The sequence below is a fragment of the Taeniopygia guttata genome, chromosome 2, assembly GCF_048771995.1.
Source record: "Taeniopygia guttata chromosome 2, bTaeGut7.mat, whole genome shotgun sequence".
Lineage (NCBI taxonomy): Eukaryota > Metazoa > Chordata > Aves > Passeriformes > Estrildidae > Taeniopygia > Taeniopygia guttata.
In genome coordinates this window covers 19,426,464-19,444,225 of record NC_133026.1, presented here as the reverse complement: position 1 = coordinate 19,444,225, position 17,762 = coordinate 19,426,464, and the positions used below count along the sequence as shown (strand labels likewise).

At 35.9% G+C, this 17,762-nt stretch overlaps 1 protein-coding gene across 2 annotated transcripts in view; it reads left to right on the top strand.

Moving 5' to 3' along the window:
- Positions 1 to 17,762, top strand: part of PLXDC2 (plexin domain containing 2) — a 251,285-nt gene that overhangs the window by 167,051 nt on the left and 66,472 nt on the right. For both annotated transcript variants that reach the window (XM_030264549.4, XM_032746647.3), the window contains 2 exons: positions 11,651 to 11,773; positions 14,491 to 14,609. In XM_030264549.4, the coding sequence (XP_030120409.1) occupies positions 11,651 to 11,773; positions 14,491 to 14,609 (242 nt within the window). The remainder of the gene's footprint in view (positions 1 to 11,650; positions 11,774 to 14,490; positions 14,610 to 17,762) is intronic.

Genomic DNA, 17,762 nt, shown 5'->3' with positions numbered 1-17,762 from the left:
TATGTGTTTTCCTGTCCATGGTGAATTTTAAAACATTGTAATCATCGCTGAGGACTGGCCATTGCAACTGAGTTCCCAAATCAGAGAGTACAGTTTTGTGAGTAGATTGTCAAAGCATAAATAATACTGATGTTAACATTCAAAAATTTTCTTTGTTGTCTTAGTGCCTCAAAGAGTATGCTCAGGGTGGACATTTTAAATATTTTCTTCCTGCCTTTTTCTTAGTTTCTTGATAAAGGTCATTAAATTCTGTAGTGAAAAAATATTTTTTCCCTCTGTTAAGACATATATGCGCCTTACCTAATGAGATCATGTACTCTGAACAAGTAATTATGTTCCTCAAAAATGAAATGTGAGTTGCTATACTGATGGCAACTTGTGAAAGCGGCACTTTCTGGGGTATAAAATTTGTGCAAGAGTAATAATCAGTTCCTTAATGGAGCCATGACAGCAGAAAGAAGGATGACAAACCATATGTCTACACTCTCTCAAGGGAAATAAGTAGAACCTGCATTATTTTTTCAAACTGAATGAAGTAAAAAATTTCATAGGTTCTCCATTTTCCCTCTGCTGCCATTCATGACCTGCAACAATGAAAACAACTATGAGTGCAGGTGGTAGCTGAAAGCAGTTTTGTTTCTGCACCTGCTTGTGCATGCTTCCTGAATTTAATCTTTCAGGAACTTTATTTCTTAAAAAAAAAAAATAATAGAATGTGAACATGACTATATTTTTTTTTCCTGGGATTTTGTGGGAAACAAGATTTTCTTCTTGCATCTTGGTGGTTTAATCCACACTCTCCATTTTGTTATTCATTCAAAAGGAAGTGGTTAAAATGCTCATGGAAAGAACTGTCACCACTCTTCTGTAGCTGTCATCCAATGTGAAGAGCAGCCTATTGTGTCTCATGCTGCAGACGGACGTTTCCCACAAAAGCCTGGTGAAACAGCCTTATCCTCATTATAACTAATGTCTGTCTAAGGCTTTCTGCTTTAAGACTAGACTTCCAGCTTTCCTGATGTAACTTTTATCTTTTGGGTGGATGATGAGACATGGGGGTACAGATATGCTTTACAGATCCTAATGTTGAAAGGAATTAACTTGTTTTCTTTGGGCAGACCCTAAATGGCTTTTCCTTGGCAAATACAATCCAGCCACATCTGATGATTACTTTTACTAAGTCTAAACACAATTATGTTGTAACCTGCACTTTGGCTTGGGAGGCAGGGATCACTGTTTATGTACCCTGTGATTATATGGCATTTACCACAAATATCCTATTGCTGCTTGTAACTTACCATATGATTAAATGACCAACATTCATCATCATAGTGAAGTGTGCATTTTATCATATATCTCTCATAACGTAGAACAGCATTGTAACTTAAGTCCTCTGTTTTTTAGAAATTAATTTTTGGCTTAGTTTAGTCTAAAGACATTTTCTGTTTTGTTCTCATGCTTCTTTCTCCAATAGTCATATTTTAGTTAATCATGTAATGGTCAAAAAACTTAAAATATTTTCAATCTCAGTCATTTAGAATTTCTTTCAGATCATGTACCAATGCATACTAAATTTATGAAATATGACCCTTCCAATCTTTTGCAAATGTCTAAAAGACACAAACCATGTGTTTTCACATGTATTTTCACTGAGGCACAGAAACATAAAACCCAGTTTGTACATGCTGCCCAGTGCTATAAGGCACTCCCCTGGCAGGGCTGATGTTGTACAATAAAGTGCCCAGGCAATCCATCACAGTATGTACAGTAGCCCACTGATGGATACACTTCAACCTGTTAGAACCAGCCATGAGACTAGGCAGAACACTATTTACTAAAGGGCTTTGCAGAGATTGCACACAAATCAGCTTCCTCCTGATGGCTTTTTAGGCCTATGAGCAGCTGAACAATGAGCAGCACAGCCACGTGCCACCCTCAGCCCAGCCATGGCCTATTTCTCACTCTGACTGCATAGAAAAAATGGGTTATCACAGTCTGAGGTCTTCAGATGGAAGCATCAATTCCCTTGTGCTCCTAAACCTCTGCATGCACAAGTCCAAAACATGCTCACCACTGCTTTTTCTTAAAGGGGCACCCACATTTTGAAAACTTCTGGAAATGGTAACAAAGACTTTTCCATAAATTTTTTTTACATCCATAAGTCAAATAATTTTAGTCGTCCCTTTAGAGTGCTTATTCAGACCAAAAAAAACCACAAACAAACAAACAAACAAAACCCCACTATTTTAAAATAAAAACCATAAAGATGTTACTTTTACTTCAGTCTTTTTGTTCAAAGTTGAAGCTGGTATACTTCACATGACAGACTTGTAATAATTTAGTTCAAACTAGTATTGAATTTTTTTGGTTTTTGTCTTTTATTCCTTTTGGTCAGATAATTAAAACCTTAGGCTTGGAACTGTAATACAGCACAGGTCCTATTCTAATAGGGAGATAAGGGAAAACTTTTTCTTTAATTAAAAGAATTAATTTGAAATGAGGATGTAATTACCCAGTTTGACAGTGCAGATTTTCCTGACATCATTATGGGACTTTTGTTAAGTTACTTGCTTAGAGAGAAAGCTTCATCTTTTTGGATCTGGGTGTATATCTTCCTGTATTACCTGCACTGAGGAAGACATTTTGATCTTCCCATTCCCATAATGTATTACAAAGTTGTGTATGACCATGAAGGTAAAAACCATGAAGGTCTATAGTACTGAATTTTTTTTAAAACTGAAAAATCATACAGGAACACTTTATACAGGCAATATTTCTCTTTATGGAAGGGAAATTGGTCCATTTCCCTACCTGTTTGCAGAAGGTTTTTTGTGTGCTTTAAATTACAGATCCATACAGTGCTTTCATGTAAGGTAATTTGCTTTAATGTAAACTAACGTAGCAAAAGAGAGGAAACACAAGCTGTTTAATGATACCAAAGCTAATGTGATTTAATTCTCAAATTCTAAACACTGAGGCTAATATATTCTAGTTTTTCCCCACTTAGATTTTTGCCTTTTCTCTGTTTAGTTCTGCTCATGTTGCTCTAGGCCAGATGTTTTCATAGATTAGCTCCACAACTGAAGAGCATAGGCCAAAATGATTGTGAGGTAACAAGTTTGGTACAAAGGAGGAAAAGAATGGACAAGACCAAAATTGTTTAAGCTTCAGGATACAGTGTGTCTGCTACAAATCTGGTTGAATATTGTTGTCATTTCTTGCTGTTTGCTCCTCACCACACCATCCTGCCACCTTCACTGCCTACACAACATTTGTCCTCTGCACAGAGAGATAAACCAGCAAACTGATCTTAATCAAAAAGGTTTGGTTTGGGATTTATTTACTTTTGACCCAGGGTAGGAGTTCTTCAATCAAAGTATTGTCTGCTATTAATTCCATTAAGATGAGAAATAAATGGGTGGTGAAATTTGATGAGTGGTGTATCCAGTCCTGTGCATCAGAAAGGGACAGAGCTAACTGCTTTTCCCTTACATTAGCTGCATTGAGCCCCCTTGGGAGGGATGCAGAGTTCAACAAGAGAAAAGGATAATATGCTTATATTGACATAAACTTTAACTGAGCAACACAGATGAACAAGAACCTCTTTCAGAACACAAAAACACAGCTGCCTCCCCTGAAGCCCAAGTTGCACATGGACATTTACCAGCTTCTATCTCACTGTTCTGAACTGTACATTCACAGCTGAGTAGTTCAGCTTGAGGCAAACCCACGCCGCCTCACCTCTCTGAAATCTGTGTCCAACACAAAAAATGTGGTGAGAGAGCAAGGCATCGGACAGCACATAGTTGTGGCAAGATGTTGACAGCAGAGGAACACAGAGCTAAATTCCCTTCTGAAAAATTCACTATGGAATCAAAACCATGTTCATTATCTGCTATTTCAGTGTTATTTTTTTGTGTATACATGTGAAATGTAATTTAGTGGTGTCTGAAACTTCTCTAATGTTGCGTGTTGGCCTCTGCAGTCTTCCCTGACATGCTGTGTGCTGTTGTTTTACATGAATGTGATTATTATATACATAGGATTAGCTTAAGTAGTTTATGAAGGATTAATAGAAGCAATGCAGTAGTATTATACAGTGGATATGGAACTAATCTCTATGTAAAACCCCCAAAGTTATATTTCAAATAACATTGATTTCTTGCAGTAGAACCCCAGATGTTCACCAAACTGTCTTTCTGTTATGCATAAATTTTAAGCAGATTTTTGAAAATTTGAAAAATTTTATTTTTGTCTTCTGCAACCTTATTGCTTCAAATTTCTATAGAATGCATGACAACCCAGTTTGATGGCATTCACCATTTTTCTAAACTCTATTATTATTTTCCTTACTGAATTTTTTAAACATTGGAGGATAATGATTTCATCATAACCTGAAAACCCTTTTTTTTTCTTTTTTTAAATTCTTGTGTATCATGTGATTCAAGTTTCCTGTGATTTATCAGGTAGGAAATAACTTTGAAAGTTAGCTGGAACAAAGAGGAGAATAAACAGAGCAAGGACAAAAGCTTATGACAGTTATTTTATTAGACTCCATGGCAATATAAGAGAGAGACAGACAGCAGCAAAGTAAAAACAGTCTGTATTGATATTACAACAGTTCGATTCAAACATGAAGCCACCCCCCACTGCCCCCCTGCCCTGTTATATTAAATGTCTGAAAACATTAAAAGACTATCCAAAAATCATCCAGTACCATCTAAATTTTTTTATTGGTGACAAGGACTGTTCAGTCATGAAGAAGTTTCACCCAACCAGTAAACAGCAGAAATAGACTGCAAAGTACCAGAAAGAGACTGCAAAATTAGATTTTCCTCTAACAGCTCTATTCAATCCTCTTCCAAGGATTCAGCAGCGCCAAAGTTACTACAATGACACAGCTGCTAAGATATTCATCCCAAGTGAGATAATCCTCCTGTCAACATCTTTTCTCTGGTTCCAGTCTGTCTAGGAACTGTGTTGGTCTTTGTTTGGCTGAAGCCGAGAGGCTCTTGGGAGCTATCACACAGTGGTGTCTCACCAAGTAGATAAAGTATTTTGTGCCTCTTTCCAAGAATTTTCTCTTAAGGAACTATGATCAGAGAGGAACAGATACAAGTCATTAGACTCTAAATAACATTGTGGTTTCTATGTTCTATCTACTGGTATCTAACAGTCTCCTGACAAGATATGTCTTGGGGCATTGTTTTTTGGAGGATAAAAAAAATCTACTGGAAGAGTTTCATGATACATTATCCCCTAAATTCATTCATTTAGCTTAATAAGATATTGACCAGAATGGATTTTATTCCACTGGATCACATACTTTTCACAAAGAGAGTGAATAGCAGGGAAACTACTTCCAGCAAGCTGGAAAACTTACTGACATTTGCTCAATATCATACATTGCACATTCCTAAATTTTCCAGATAATGCTTGCTTTAAGAATTAACAAAGCAGCAGGAAAAATAATGGTGAAAAAGTAATTTTCTGGCCTTTAAATATCTACATAAGATAACACAGAAATAGAGAAGACTAGGAGAATTGTGGGTAGCTTTGCTTTTTATCCTCATGCACAGACTCAAAAGAAAGCCTTGTAAGGTTATGCAGTTAAGAAAAACAGTAATGCTCATGCCTTCTGGGGTTTAGATTTCAGATAGCCCACTTTTTCAGGCCAGAAGAAATGGGTTAGACATTCAATCTAGTCAAGCAAAAGAAAAGCAAAAAAATTTGTATAATCTCTCTCTACTTCATTTTTCCCAGAAGGCTAGAAAAAAAAATCATAAAATAGCATGAGAGATTGGTTCATTTTACACTGATCTTGAAAGCTCATTAAGGTATTTAACTTTCATGGATTGTCTGAGGGATCTGGAGTTGCTGTTATCCTTTTGTTTAATTACACCGTAATCTTCATGCAATTACAGTGATGATAAAATTCTTTTACAGACAAACCAATAAATTAGCTATCTGGGGATAAATTACATTATTTAAAGCTTACTTCACTGAAATATCAAAGAAAAATTAATATGCCTATATAGGACAAGGCGTGAAAGTAAACTGCATTATCTGTTTCTAGAATTCAGCATTCCAGTGTATTTTAGGGGCTTAATAGCAAAACATATCCTTTAATTTGCTTCATAAAGAAATAGTTGGTGGAGAAATATCTGGAAAAGCTTAGGCAAAGCACATTTCAGCATTGTTCAAAAAGATACAGTGCAAAGTTTTGTGGCCTATGCTTTATATACTTATGCAATACTTTTCAGCTTCACCAAATAAATGCATGAGCAGCACTACTCCTGATGTTTTATTTCCCCATATCTTGCCATCTTTCCATTGAATGTAAATGTATCTTGTGTAGTTTATTTCCAGAAATAAGAATAGGTTCATTACTGTTACTGCTGAAGAGAAGAAATGTAAGATAAAAATGTGGTATATCAGAAACAGTGAGTTGTAAAATAAGAAACATCCTGTAAACAAAATGCAAGTCAAAATTCTCAGCAGCATTAATCAAAACAATTGCAAAAAAAATCCTGCATCCCCCTGGACTTTCAATGAAAGAGAAAACTTGCAACTCTAGATCAATCAATTATAAATTTTTGTGCTCTTTATGATAGCAATGACATGGCTATTTCAAGGTATAATTTCACATCAACTTATTTCACTGCTCTTATTTGGCACCAGCAGATGCAACGGTTCTTTTTATCTCTCATTTTCTTTTTGCCAGAACATTTTTTCCTTTTTAGAAGACCAAAGATATTACATAGTGTGAGTAACCTGACCTGGGTAAGAGTTAACAATTACTGGTAAAAGATTGGTATATTAAGTGCTGTTTCAGCTGCAACTTTCCACCTATCTTCTACTATAAAGTAACTAAATTAAAATAAATAAATTTTAAAAACTCTTAACAAGAAACAAGAAATTTCTGTAATTCAGGTAAATAATTTTGGTTTTGCATATTAGGTAAAATTGCTGATAAACAAAATAAAATATGGTGTATATTAAAAAAAAAAATACTAGGTTATGTTTAAGTTCTGTTAGGGATTGTAGTAATGTTTAGGTAGCAGAGTGACTGCCTCTGTGGGAGAAGGTAGGTGGGGGCTGGCCCTTACCAGACAGAGACAGATCCACTGCAGCAGACACTGAGCCCTGGTGATACCTCTAGGGGAGCTTATTTAAGAAAGGGTAAAAAATGTTGCACTTCAGTGTCAGGAGCGAGGCAAAAAGCGTGACAAAAAACACTGTGAACACCAAGGGGAGAAGAGGGAGGAGGTTGTCCAGGCACAGAAAGATCTGTAAAGGAGACCAGGCTGCAGCAGGTATTTCCTCACAGACCATGAGAGAGCCACACTGAAGCAGATATCCGCTGCAGAGGAGAGGTGGAAATGTCCTGGAGGAACCATGGGCTGTGGAGTTCTCACAATGGAGCAGGTTTATCCTAAAGGACTGCAGACCATGGGAAAGATCTATGGTGGATTAGGAAAAAAATGAGAGAAAAAAGGATCGACACAGATGAAGTGTTATGAACTAACCACAAGTCACATTCCCCATCCCCCTGTACTGTTCAGTGGGGAGGAGGAGGTAGAGGAGTTGGGAATAAAGGAGTGACACTAACTAAGCCTGGGAAAAGGGGAGGGGTGGAGGGAAGGTGTTTTAATCTATCTGTCTTTCTCACTGTGCAAACCTATTTTATTGTACAGCAAATTAAATTAGCTTTCCCCAGATCAGTTCTTTCTTGCCCATGACAGCAATTTGCAAGTGTTCTCCCTGTTTATGTCTGGACACATGCATTTTTTCATTTTATTTAGTCCCCTTATCCTGTTGAGGAAGGGCTGTGAGAGAGCAGCTGGGTGGATAGGGGGCAGATGGCAAAAGTCAACAAGAGAGAGACAAGGTTTTATCTTACAAGTTTGTTATTAGGCATTTTAGAAGATGGTTATCAACCTAGATCATTCTTTTTTTTGTTGCTTTTGTCTGTGTATCATATATCTTACCATCTCTTTAGACACATTTCAAAGGACTCATTGCCTGTGCTGCCTTGAAACTATGTTTTGTCATTCTGTTGGCAAACATTGTCAAAAAACTTTTTAAGCAATACTGAGTTTGTGCATAGCTAAGAATATAAAAAAGAAAATCACAGAAATTTGATGTGCAGTGTGTTGTAACCTTGTACATTAAATTGTCTTTGTAAACTTGATATGTTAGCATGCAACAGATAAGCATATTTTGGAATGGGCAAATTCAGGCATAAAATGCATTTTTAAATCAAGTCAGGGTCCTACATCAAGTGGGACTGTGCTTTCATGCTTAAGTGGTAATATATATATTTTTTGCCTGTTTGTGTGAGTGTAAATTTGTACACTGTGAGAACTAGAAGTATACTCTTCTTGATTTACAAGTCGTTTTAGTATTAGTTCAGCCTCAGTTTTAGTTAAATTTATATATACATATTAAACTTGCAAAATGCTGAGCACTTTTCCCTATTCATCTTCATTGCAGTATTTAGGAGAATATTATGCTTCTAGGTATAGTGCTTGTGGAGAGTTTTGGAAAAGAGCTCTACCAGTGCCTCCTACAAAGGAGAGATTAAGTGGTTCAGGAGACTGCAGGTCTGAAAAATTCTTCCTTGACTAAATGAATCAACCACGAGCATTAAGCATTGTCAGAAAATTAGGTCACAGATAGCATAAGCCAATTTTCTGTGGAATTCCATTCCAGAATAAGCTAATTTTACTTTTGCTGCTCTTTTTAAGTCATAGTTGCAATGATAAAATATCCATGGTCAATGGTGGCTTCATCTTGTAAATCTCTGGGATGATTTGAAATGAATTTGTGTTCCTTTTCAAGTTGTTCCGATGCATGACTGGAGTTCTCATTAGAGTGATCTTCATGCAAGGCCTGCCTGCTTCCCAGCTATCTTCCACCTCCTGCTTCCCATTTCTGTCTATAGTAGAGCTGCATCCGGCAAATACTTCAAAATACGTTTTGTGGTTACTAATTACTTGGGCTGATTTACTTAGTTAAGTGTTCCAGCACAACTGAGTGCTTTCTTTTCCTATTGTATCTGCCTCATTATTAGTTGAAAGGGTGACATTTATACTGTAAATGGGATGAAAGCATGGAGGAGAAACTGTGTAAGTGTAGGATGATTGTGCAAAGGATGAATAAATCTGAACTGTTAAGGCTAATTATAATGTTCAAATATGGATTCAAAGGTTTTGTTTGTCCTCAAAATATTTTTGAGGAATGGTTTCAAGGTTATAGACCTACCCACAACTGTGTTAAAATATGTGTGCAGATGTCCACAGGGACAATAAGCAACACATAGTATGAAATAGAATTCTGTGTAATAATACTTACTGAAAATGTCGAAATAAGCATAAGGCGTTATTTATCAAGCAAATGACATTTTATAAGCAAACACTAATAAGCAGGAAATAGTAAAAATGCCTTTCAGGGACTATATTTTGGCAAGGTAGTTGGCTATCCTAAAAGAAGTAATAGCATAAAATCAGCCACACTTATATATTCTGAAAGCTCAGATTAAATGACTTGTAAATATGTGTGGGCAGATTCTCTTTCTAAACTGGTTTTTCTCTCTCCCTATCAATTACCAAAAGAGAAAAGTGGTATTTAGATATTCAATTGGAGGAATCTGCCCCCCAGTCTCCCCCTTTGCCTCCTAAAAAAAAAAAAAAAGTTTAATCCTAAGAATTAATGTAGTCATTAGTGAGTGCCCAGATATTAAAATGCTGAATCTTTTGAATATATGTTTTAAATGAAGAAAAAACATCTCAGTTCTTAGGTCAACCTTTTGTCAGATGCCAAGTCTTTGCAACTGAATCTTTTGTTGTATTTTCCCAACACTTGACTTATTATTAGGTCCCCTATCACCACCACAAGAGCTGACTTCACAGAACAAGATGTTCTCTATAAACAGCCATGCAGGAGAATTACTCCAGAGAACCACATTGTTTGTTTATCTGTTTATAGCGTCTTATGACTTCTAGAACTAGTTCCATGAGCAGTTGTCAAGCATTTCAGGAGAGTACAGGAGTAGAAGGATGCCTAAAGCACCCCAGAAATTTATTTTTTTCATACACTCAGAGATTTCCTGTATCATATTGAACAAATCTGTTAATGTACTTTCTCATCTCACACTGGTTAGAATGGAGATACTGTTAAGAAAGTGAGGTTGCACATGAATAGTTTTTAATACTGTAAAATAACAGCAGTTTTGATCAGGTTCATATTTGGTTCTAGAATTTCACAATCATGTTTTAGAGTTAGATTTATAGGCTTCTTCATCACATGTTGTATTGCCATGATACTAAATGTAAGAAGAAAGGAACTCTTGACCTTGGCAATGAGAAGTTTTGTAGAAGAGAGACTTTCCATATGATTGAAAATGGAAAAGGAAACATAAACCAGCATAATTAGTAATTAAAATAATACTATAATTTTCCAGTAAAGAATTATATTTCTTCAGTCTGTCTTTCTAATAACTTTTTTCATGTTAGAAAATTTTCAGCTCTAATATTATTCTTGTTGTTGAGATGTTTGCTGTTGGAAAATACTTCATTGAATCAACAGAAGTAGAAAAAACAAAAATTTCATAAGACACCATCTAGTGAACACTAGAAAGAGAGGTAATATGCAAACATCATTATCGAAGATCTGCCTGTAGCTCAAATTAACTTAAAGGCAAGGGGTAACAAAAAGATTCATTCTAGGGCAATGGGAGTTTTTAAGTCAAGTTTTCATCTGGGGCACTTAAAATAATTAGTTCCATTAGCCAGTTGAAGTGGAGTTGGCAAACCTTAACAACACAGGCTTATTTGTAGACCATTTATTGTTTAAAATAGGAGAAGGCTTTTGTCACTAAAATACAACTGATGTTTGCTTTGAAAAAAAACTGCAAAATTACTGTATTCACCATAGATGACTGGTCTTCTTTCAAAGGAAGGACTCCAATTCCAAACCAGTAAAAGGTTTTGGATGAGCACTTCAGATGAAAGAAGCCCACTATTGATCTGAGGAGTACTGTCAATTCAGGGATGAATAGGACAGACTAGTGAGACCTGACATAGCAGAGAATGTTGTAGAAATGTTACTTGCCTTATAAACCTGTAAAAGTTCTATCTGTTCCACTTGTCATTTGACTTTTTTTTTTTAAAAGGTTGTCACGTCTAGTCTGAAATAGTCCCTTACTCTGTGTCTCTAGAAATATGAAAAAGGGTTTGTGACCTGAAAGAGGTCACAAATTGCATAAGCAAAACAAACTGCAGACTTTTGGAAAGTATGTAAGAAAGCACTATGGAATATGCCTGGTGGCTGATTTTCATAGTGGCACATACTTGCATTTTGCCCTTAACTGGAGTTATTCTTCCTTGAGTTTTCACTGTTTTTATTTCAGTAAAAAAACTTCTTGAACTATTTGTTCCATTATTCATTTTAGATCTTGTTTTTCTGGCAGCCATCACAGATGTTTTTCTGAAATTTTAGCTCTTATTCATTCACTATAAAATTTGTGCTGGGATTAATTTCTCTCAGATGACCCTTTAATGCTCTGGCAATGCCTAATTCAACCTGCCTTTCTATTAAAATATTTTCAGAATTTACTGAAATTGTCTCAACTTTTTTTTTATTGTAGGTTTCATATATACTGGAGAAGTTGTGCATCGAATGCTAACAGCTACTCAATATATTGCACCCTTAATGGCAAATTTTGACCCCAGTGTGTCAAGAAATTCAACAGTCAGATACTTTGATAATGGTATGTAGCAGTCCTTGTCTGTATCTCTTGGTTCTTCCTATTTTCCTAAATAACTATTTCAGAAGGAAGCATTGAGGATTTTTAAAATTTCTTTTTGTTTTTAATTTAGAGGCTGTATAGAGCATGTGACTTAACATCTATAAGCAATTATTAATTTAGAACACAATAAAGAATCATGAATGTCTTTTCTTAATTGAGCAGATATCATCTGGGTGTTGAAGTACATAAATCACTAGCAATGCTTTTTATCAGTTTTGAAAGGGAAAATCTGTCTTATATAACAGCGTAAATTCAAAGTGTTACTTCAAAGTATTTATAGTGGATACCATCTGTCCACTACCTAAAATGAAAATAGCATTTGTGGAGTTCAATAGCAAGAATACACAGAAGCAGGGCAGGGATAAGGTTAATAAACCTGTCAATGAGTAAGTGTTCATGGAGTCCCAGAATTGGAATCCAATACACTCATCTACACCATGAGTTCTCAACAGTTCCTTGTAAAAAAGATTGAAAGAGGAAAAGGCAAGCTGCAGTGTTGTACTTGAAACTCTGTGAGGAGTTTCAAAGCCCTTGAATGTGTGGATATCTCTTGAAGTCAGTTGTAATCAATATTTTAGAAACAAACCCTATGTGCTTAAAAGGCATCTGGTGCTTTACCTCAGGCCTTTAGTGATCAGCTACATTGACAGTTAAACCTTAGAGTGTTTAGTATTGTGAATTAATATTATGACATCCATGACTTCTAAATTGTCCTGCATACATCTATGCTATCTTATGTATGCTTATTTATAGTGAATTTAAGCAAAAATGCTAGCAGGTTCAAAAACATTTCATATTTCCAATAGTATGTTTTATTATTTATATCAGTTATCAAATGTATTCTGTATCTTTTACATCTAGTTTGTTAAAAATCCAGTAAAATGCTTACATGAGAAAATCCCTTCCATGAAGAATTTTGAAACAGAAAAAGATATAATTTTCACATTTTAAATTATTCAACATTTTTGCCAGAGATTTGTCACCTTTATTTAAAGAATCTGAGGATTCTGGAAAAGTTGCTAATTCTCATTATAGTCCTGACTTCCAGTCTTCACACCAGGTGTAGCAGGCTTTATCACATGGCTTTCATTACAAGGTTGAACTGTTCTTTGAGATTTTGAATTCTTCTTCATATGTAATGCATCATCGTTTGAACTCCATAGGCTTTAGGACAAAGAAATTTATATTTTAACACAAGTAAAAAGGAACTGAGGAGATTTTATCTTCAGCACCTTGTTTCTTACTCATGTATGCTTTGTCCCCATGAATAAGTGCTCTGCCATAAAGCAACATCTGTAGTGTGGGGACAGATGTGTGTGGGGATCCATCAAACAGAGTGTGGGAATCCATCAAAGTCTCATTGATGTAGCTAACTGCAAGGAGCTTAGGTAGACACAAATCAACATAAAAGCCTCTGAAATTAAATGACAGTTTGGGTGGCATCTGATTTCCATTTTAGCTTGGGATTCTGAGGTGCACATAGATCTGAAGTACTCAGTGACTGACTAGAAGAAATTCTAGCTATTTTTGCTCTAATTACTTTAGAAGCCAATTTACAGTTAAAACAAAATTTAATGCGATCAAATAAATATTCAGAAAATAGTTAACGAATGTGGTCATGAAGGAAAGAATGTACTGTGTGCACAATTAATGAGTATCTACTATACAGAAAAATACAAGGGACAATAACATGTTGGATTTGGTGCAGTGTGGACCCAAAATTTGCATGCTCATAATTTAATGACAGCACCTGTCAAGGTGTGTTCTTGACAGTTGCAGCACAGATCTGTAACAAAAGATTTTTCAAGGACATATCAAAAGTGTACTGACCTGAATATGTACTGACCCACCATAAACATTCTACAAAGAAAGGAAATTAAAGTCTGAATGAAAGCACATAACTCCCATTAGTGCCAAAAAGAGAAGTTTTTGAGCAAGGCATGTAAAGATGAAAATGTTATTTTCAGTAAACACAGTTTTGGTGATAAGTGTCTCAACATCTGTAAAATATGCTATCAGGGTGTGCAAGTTGCTTGAGAAATATTTTTAGTGTGGTAAGCGAGTCTTCAGCCAGTCAACTCCTGTGAATATTAACAAGGCTCTTGCAGCTGAATCTCTGCATATCAGACTCAGTATTTACTGCCAACACCTAAGATTTCTCAATTTGCAGAACCTCAGCAAGGGCTTGCACTGTGCAGAAAAAAATAATGTTATTTAATTAATGCATAGTTAATGGAAAAATATGAATTCTTGAAATAATAACTTTTACTATGCAGGCAATTCTGTTAGCACTTCACATTTCAAAGCCATCAGGATTTAGGTATAGAGTGTAAAGAATGCAACTGCAGAGAAATGGTAATGGCAGCGCACCCTGGATCCTACTTTTAGTTTATTTCTTGTGCAATTTCAAACAAGATATTTGGCCACTCTTGCTTTAGCAGTAACTGAGGTGCTTGTGTGGCACTGTGGTGTCTGCATTTCAGAGAATTTCAGTTTCAGCTTGTGTTTGTAATATCTTTGGCATTTCAAGGTGTGGAGCTGAAAGTTGCTACAAAGAGACAAATCACCATTCTTGTTTCAAGTAACTGCAGTGAAGTACTTTTCCTACAGTCAGTTAATGTATTTCTCACATTTTTTTTCTTCCTCTTGCCTCTCTACCCCCACTCTGGGGTTCACAGGCACAGCACTAGTTGTCCAGTGGGATCATGTACATCTGCAGGATAATTACAACCTGGGCAGTTTCACTTTTCAGGCCACCCTTCTCAATGATGGGCGTATCATTTTCGGCTACAAAGAAGTAAGTTGGGTCTGAGAATTGTCATTTAAGTGGACAAATTACTTAATACATGTCAGGAATTTCCCTACATTTTTGGTGGGGAGGGAAGATTTTTGAAATACCAGTTATATAGGATAATTTCATTATTCTGCTTACATGATCACTATTTTGATGAAAAGTACAAATTTTTTGTTAAACTGATGTTTATATAATTTACTTTAAAAACATCAACATGACACAAAAGTGTTAAATGTTCAGTAAATTCCTAGGCTTTTAGTAAATTCCCCATGGGTTTTGAAAGATAGGATCTAATTTTTTCAATTAGTTTACCCAATCTTGACCCATTTCAAAATACTCTAGAATCAATGGTTATTGTTAAAAGGTCACGAATTTCCTGCAGTTGTAGTTTTTTGGCAACTCACATATTTCAAAGTTCATATATTTGAAACAAGAAATAACTGGTTTGTATTGCTAGCTCTGAGGTTTTCCATCTGTTTGGTGATAAAATTGCTTAGATTGAGGCCATTTGGTTTGCCTTCATAGCACCAATATGTTGTCTTAAATGGGCTCTTGTGCATTCTCCAAGTGTTTCAGAATTCCCATTGTTGCTTTGAGTGATTTTTTTTTCTAAAGCTGCTAGAGCTCTAGAAGCTATAGCCTATTTGAATTCAGCTATAGCCTATTTGAATTTCAGGGTTTTTGCCAAGAAAGGTTGGGGCAGGTGATCCTTGAGGTCCACTTTCAGTCTGGTATTCTATGATTCTCTGATTCATGCAAATAAGAATAAGAAAAGTAGACAAGCTTAAAATCTCTAGTGACAAAATGATGTCTTCTTTTTTGTTTGTTTTTCGGTTTTGCTTGGTTTGGGGTTTTTGTTCTGTTTTATTTTAATCTGTTTGGTATGCACACTGTGGCTTTTTCTTCAAAATGCTACTCTGTTATCCTCCTTATGGTAAGAAACTCTAATGAGTGATGAAACCGATTGTCCTGATTTGGAAAAATCTCTTTTCTCTTCTCTCTGCTATAAAACACTTGTGAGCCTTTAGGCTCATTTTTCATGCCTGTGTTATAGCTGTGCACCTTTAATGAAGCTGAAATGATAACACTCCTCTGCCATTCACTAGCAAGCTAGACAGGATCTGGGTTTTTCTACTAGAAGCAGTCATATCTTCACTTAAGACAGATGTCTTTGCAGCTTGAAAAGGACTGCTGCAAGGTGTTCTTACTGGATCAGTGTTGTAGAAACAAGAAACTTCTGGTATGCCCATGTACATGGCTTTCCTTTTTTTATAAAAGACATGCTGATGCAAGGTCTGCTTTGTTTTTTTTCTGAATGTTACATGTAGGTTACAGTCTTCATCTATGAAAATGCAATTTTTCTGCATTTTGAATCCAACTTCATGTAACCTTTACTCTGCTTAGGACAATGGAGCTCAATTGTACCTGATCAAAAGCGTGTGCACTAAAAGCTTTGGTTATCTTCTCTTGTTGAAAACTTTCTAAAGAAAAGCAAAACCTTCTAAAGACTGCAGAAAATTTCCTGCCTTCAAGACCTAGAGAGGTGGAGACAGATACTAGTTTTAAAATAAATTTGTCAAGAACTATATATGCATTCTGACATTAAAATGGTGACATTTTCAGGGGACTTCTCTTCCTGGTTATGAGATGCGCTGCACTCCCTGTTACTATCTAGCCCTGTGCAAATTTGATCTAATATGGGTGATAGAAGTTGCTGCTCTAAATTGGAAGTATCTGGCATACATTTTACAGAAAAGAAAATTATGATGTAGAGTGTCAGGTAGTTGAAAACATTATTCATTTAGGAAAAGAGGAGTAAATGGGCCACTCCTTTACCACAAGTGGTTCCTAGAATTGCAGGGAATTATAACACCTAATCCATGGATGAACAATTTCTGAGCTACAATGCACAGGCTGCTTGCTCTCAATAGACGGAAGTCTTATATGTGGAAGCTTCCTCCAAAACCACATTGCTTTTATGGGTAGGAGTTATTGATGTTCTTTTCATTAATCTTGAGACAGAAAACCGGAATTTGCAAATGGAATAACATGCTTTTTTTACTGCTGGTGAATCTTTGAACTAATCCCCTCTCATGACTTATTTCTGTCCTGAATGGAATTTCCAAACATTACTTTAAAGCTATTGACATAACTAAGGAAAGAGATTTTTTAATGTGGTAATAGTAATGTATTAATGATCTGTAAATCTTTTTACAAAATATTTTTTCTAAATATTTTAGAAAGTTGCAACTAATATATTCCATCAGAATTACTCGGGGAATGGGTTTGAGTCTGAGATTTCCAGACAACTACAGTCTTTATTTGCAGCCTTTACTCCATTACCACTATCTTAGCTTTTCACCTAAATAAGGAAAGTTAAATAAGATTGCTAATCACTGATCAGACACAAGTTGTCTGAAAGACCAAACATGTCACTTATCATTTTAAACCTGGTCCTAGTGCTTATAAGCCTTGTTAGGAAGGTATTTACTTTCCAGTGCTGAATCCGTTGCTTTTTGAGGAAGTCCTTCCATCTGGAGCCGTTTCTCTTGCTGCTGAGTCATGTTGTCAGGTGCCCTGTTGACTCCAGTGGGATTACTTGTGTAAGTGCTCACTAGATGACTAAAAGTTGTGCAAGATTTCTACTGTCTTTTTGGTGCCATTTTACTTTAGCATCACAGTTCATCAAAAATGACAGCAATATATGGCCAATCTGAGAGGTCTTCATGGCATTGTCATTGAAAGTCCCCAAGCTGCAGCCCCATGTAAAATACAGCAAACATCAAGCATCCCACAGGGACTCTATATTGGTTATGCCAGGCATTTATCAAGAAGAGTCTACCTTTAAAATAACTGTGATTATACATTTAAAGCAGGTACAACTAGGCTGTTTTATGTCTAATGCACTTTAGGTAAATTTTACCTTTTATTTCTTATTTATTCAAACAGCTTGAGAGTCCCTTTTTTCACTTTCTACCTGCTCCCAAATTAGGTTTGCTGTCTCATAAATCTGGTGCTGACCACCAACACAGGATCCCAGAAGGTTTGCTGAATACCAAAGGAGTTGCTCTGCCCAATCTTCTGCATTCTGTTGATTTCCCCAATAGAAAGTAACCTGAAATTTGCAATCTTTTTCCAAATTTTTTTTTAAAAGTT